Here is a 1,917-nt window from a genome sequence, read left to right as displayed (position 1 = left end):
GTGAGCATATCAGAGACGTACACAAAAGAGTTCTCTGACTTGTTATTAGATTCTATAATTTATAAAACTTTATGTGCTTGAAGAATTTCTTGACCACAAGTTCAACTTTATTATATATCGCTGCGGTTGTATTATTTTTGTAGTATTTATGGGTATTTATATGGGCCAATTGAATAGTGAATAAAATTAAACCCAAGTTCGATAATCTTCATTATTCTAGTATTTGCGACTGTGTATAATTTATTAAATGAATTTAAACACAGTAGTGCATTCAATCGTGATACTTCATGCGGGACATCCGATTTAGGCTGTCACAACAATAATCTTCGACAAATTCCACAATTTTATTTCAACAGATCGAGAACTCGTAGTGAATGGGATTATTAAAGCTACACCGTCAATATTTTCGCAAATAATTTAGCGTAAAAAACTATTTGATAGATAATAAAGATCTACTGGTACACTTTAAAGATCTTAGAGCCCCACTTTGATAAAAGTACTCGTATTCTAATCTTATAAAAGCTCTAATTATTAACATGTGTTTATAAATAGCAAAAGCAAAATTAAATAAATCTTTTACATTTTTCATCAATTAGTCTAATTAATTGTAGTAGTTCTCCTTCGTAATTAAAGTTATGCACATTTTTTTATTAGATAAAATTACTTAAGTAAGAGCAACAAAAGTTGTCGCATACTCTAGAGGAACTACAAAATAAACAAGGGAATATGAAAGGAAATCTTTTACTCGCTTACGACATACTCACATTGTGAAAAATCGTATGGTATTTAATTAAAAATACAAGGATATACATATCTTCATAAGCATGGATACACACATAGATATGAGCAGGTGCGTATATATTTTCCATATTTACATTTGAAAAATTAGAACGTAAAACCACAAAACCCTACAGGCCGATGAAATGAAAGTCTATTATTCACTGCAAAATCAAGACAAAAGAGGAACAGAACCGAAGTGCGGTGAAGCAAATATTTATTATAATAATGATAATGGTGACTTATATACATGTGGAATTACATATGCACAATATATACTACGTGAACATATGTTTTGGTTGACACACAAACTCATAATTGCAAATATAAAATGCTCTGCGAGCAAAATATTCCAGGCAACAATGAAAATATGAAAAACTGAACAAAATCCGCAACACGGGGAATGGCTGTACAAAAAGGATCCAAATTGAAATATTAAAAAAGTTCAAAAATAAACTAAAGTAATGGAAACCAAACGTCACCGACTTCTTGGCACCGGTTTTAATATTAATTTTACTAACTACCAACAAATCTTTCGTAAACATGAGCGTTCGCATGCTAAATATTTAAAATCTGTCGGTTTTTAATCCAATTTTTAGGTGCAATAAGTAAAATTAGGTGGTCAGATGGTTCACGAGCTAACAAATTAGATTCGATAGTCAGAAGAGTATTCTCCGGCAAGGAAAGAACTTTAATTGTAATGTGTGTACTTATATTTTGTCAGTTTATACTTGTCTAATACCGTTACTGAAGTTCATAATCTGAGATTCAACTTTTTTAATCGATTCCAAAGGTCAAGTATATTAAAAATTTAATATTGCTTAAATTGGCAATGGTAAATAATTTGCGACATTCACAATAATTGTATTTTCGGTGTATTTTTTTTTCTCATATTAACATTATATTTTAAACAACCTATATTGAAGAACCCACTCTTCAAATATGTTTAAATATTGAATAGTTTAAGGCACAAGAAATCACAAACAATTAGTCACAAAATGTTCAACTAATTTGGACATTTATAAAGTTTCGTTTTCGCAGTCAAATTTCGTACTTATTTTGGACATTTATAGAATTCGTTTATCTCCAAGAACAATTGTCCAAAAATTTTGTACTATTTTGGACAGCTATAAAATTCAT

General features: G+C 29.6%; 1 protein-coding gene across 1 annotated transcript in view; it reads right to left on the bottom strand.

Moving 5' to 3' along the window:
• Positions 1-1,844: 1,844 nt before the first annotated feature.
• LOC119674010 (kinesin-like protein unc-104) overlaps positions 1,845-1,917 on the bottom strand; it is a 13,754-nt gene continuing 13,681 nt past the window's right edge. The window contains exon 16 of the mRNA XM_038085131.1: positions 1,845-1,904. Within this exon, the coding sequence (XP_037941059.1) occupies positions 1,845-1,904 (60 nt within the window). The remainder of the gene's footprint in view (positions 1,905-1,917) is intronic.

Source organism: Teleopsis dalmanni, chromosome 2, assembly GCF_002237135.1.
Source record: "Teleopsis dalmanni isolate 2A chromosome 2, ASM223713v2, whole genome shotgun sequence".
Taxonomy (NCBI): domain Eukaryota; kingdom Metazoa; phylum Arthropoda; class Insecta; order Diptera; family Diopsidae; genus Teleopsis; species Teleopsis dalmanni.
This window is presented reverse-complemented; position numbering and strand designations above follow the sequence as displayed.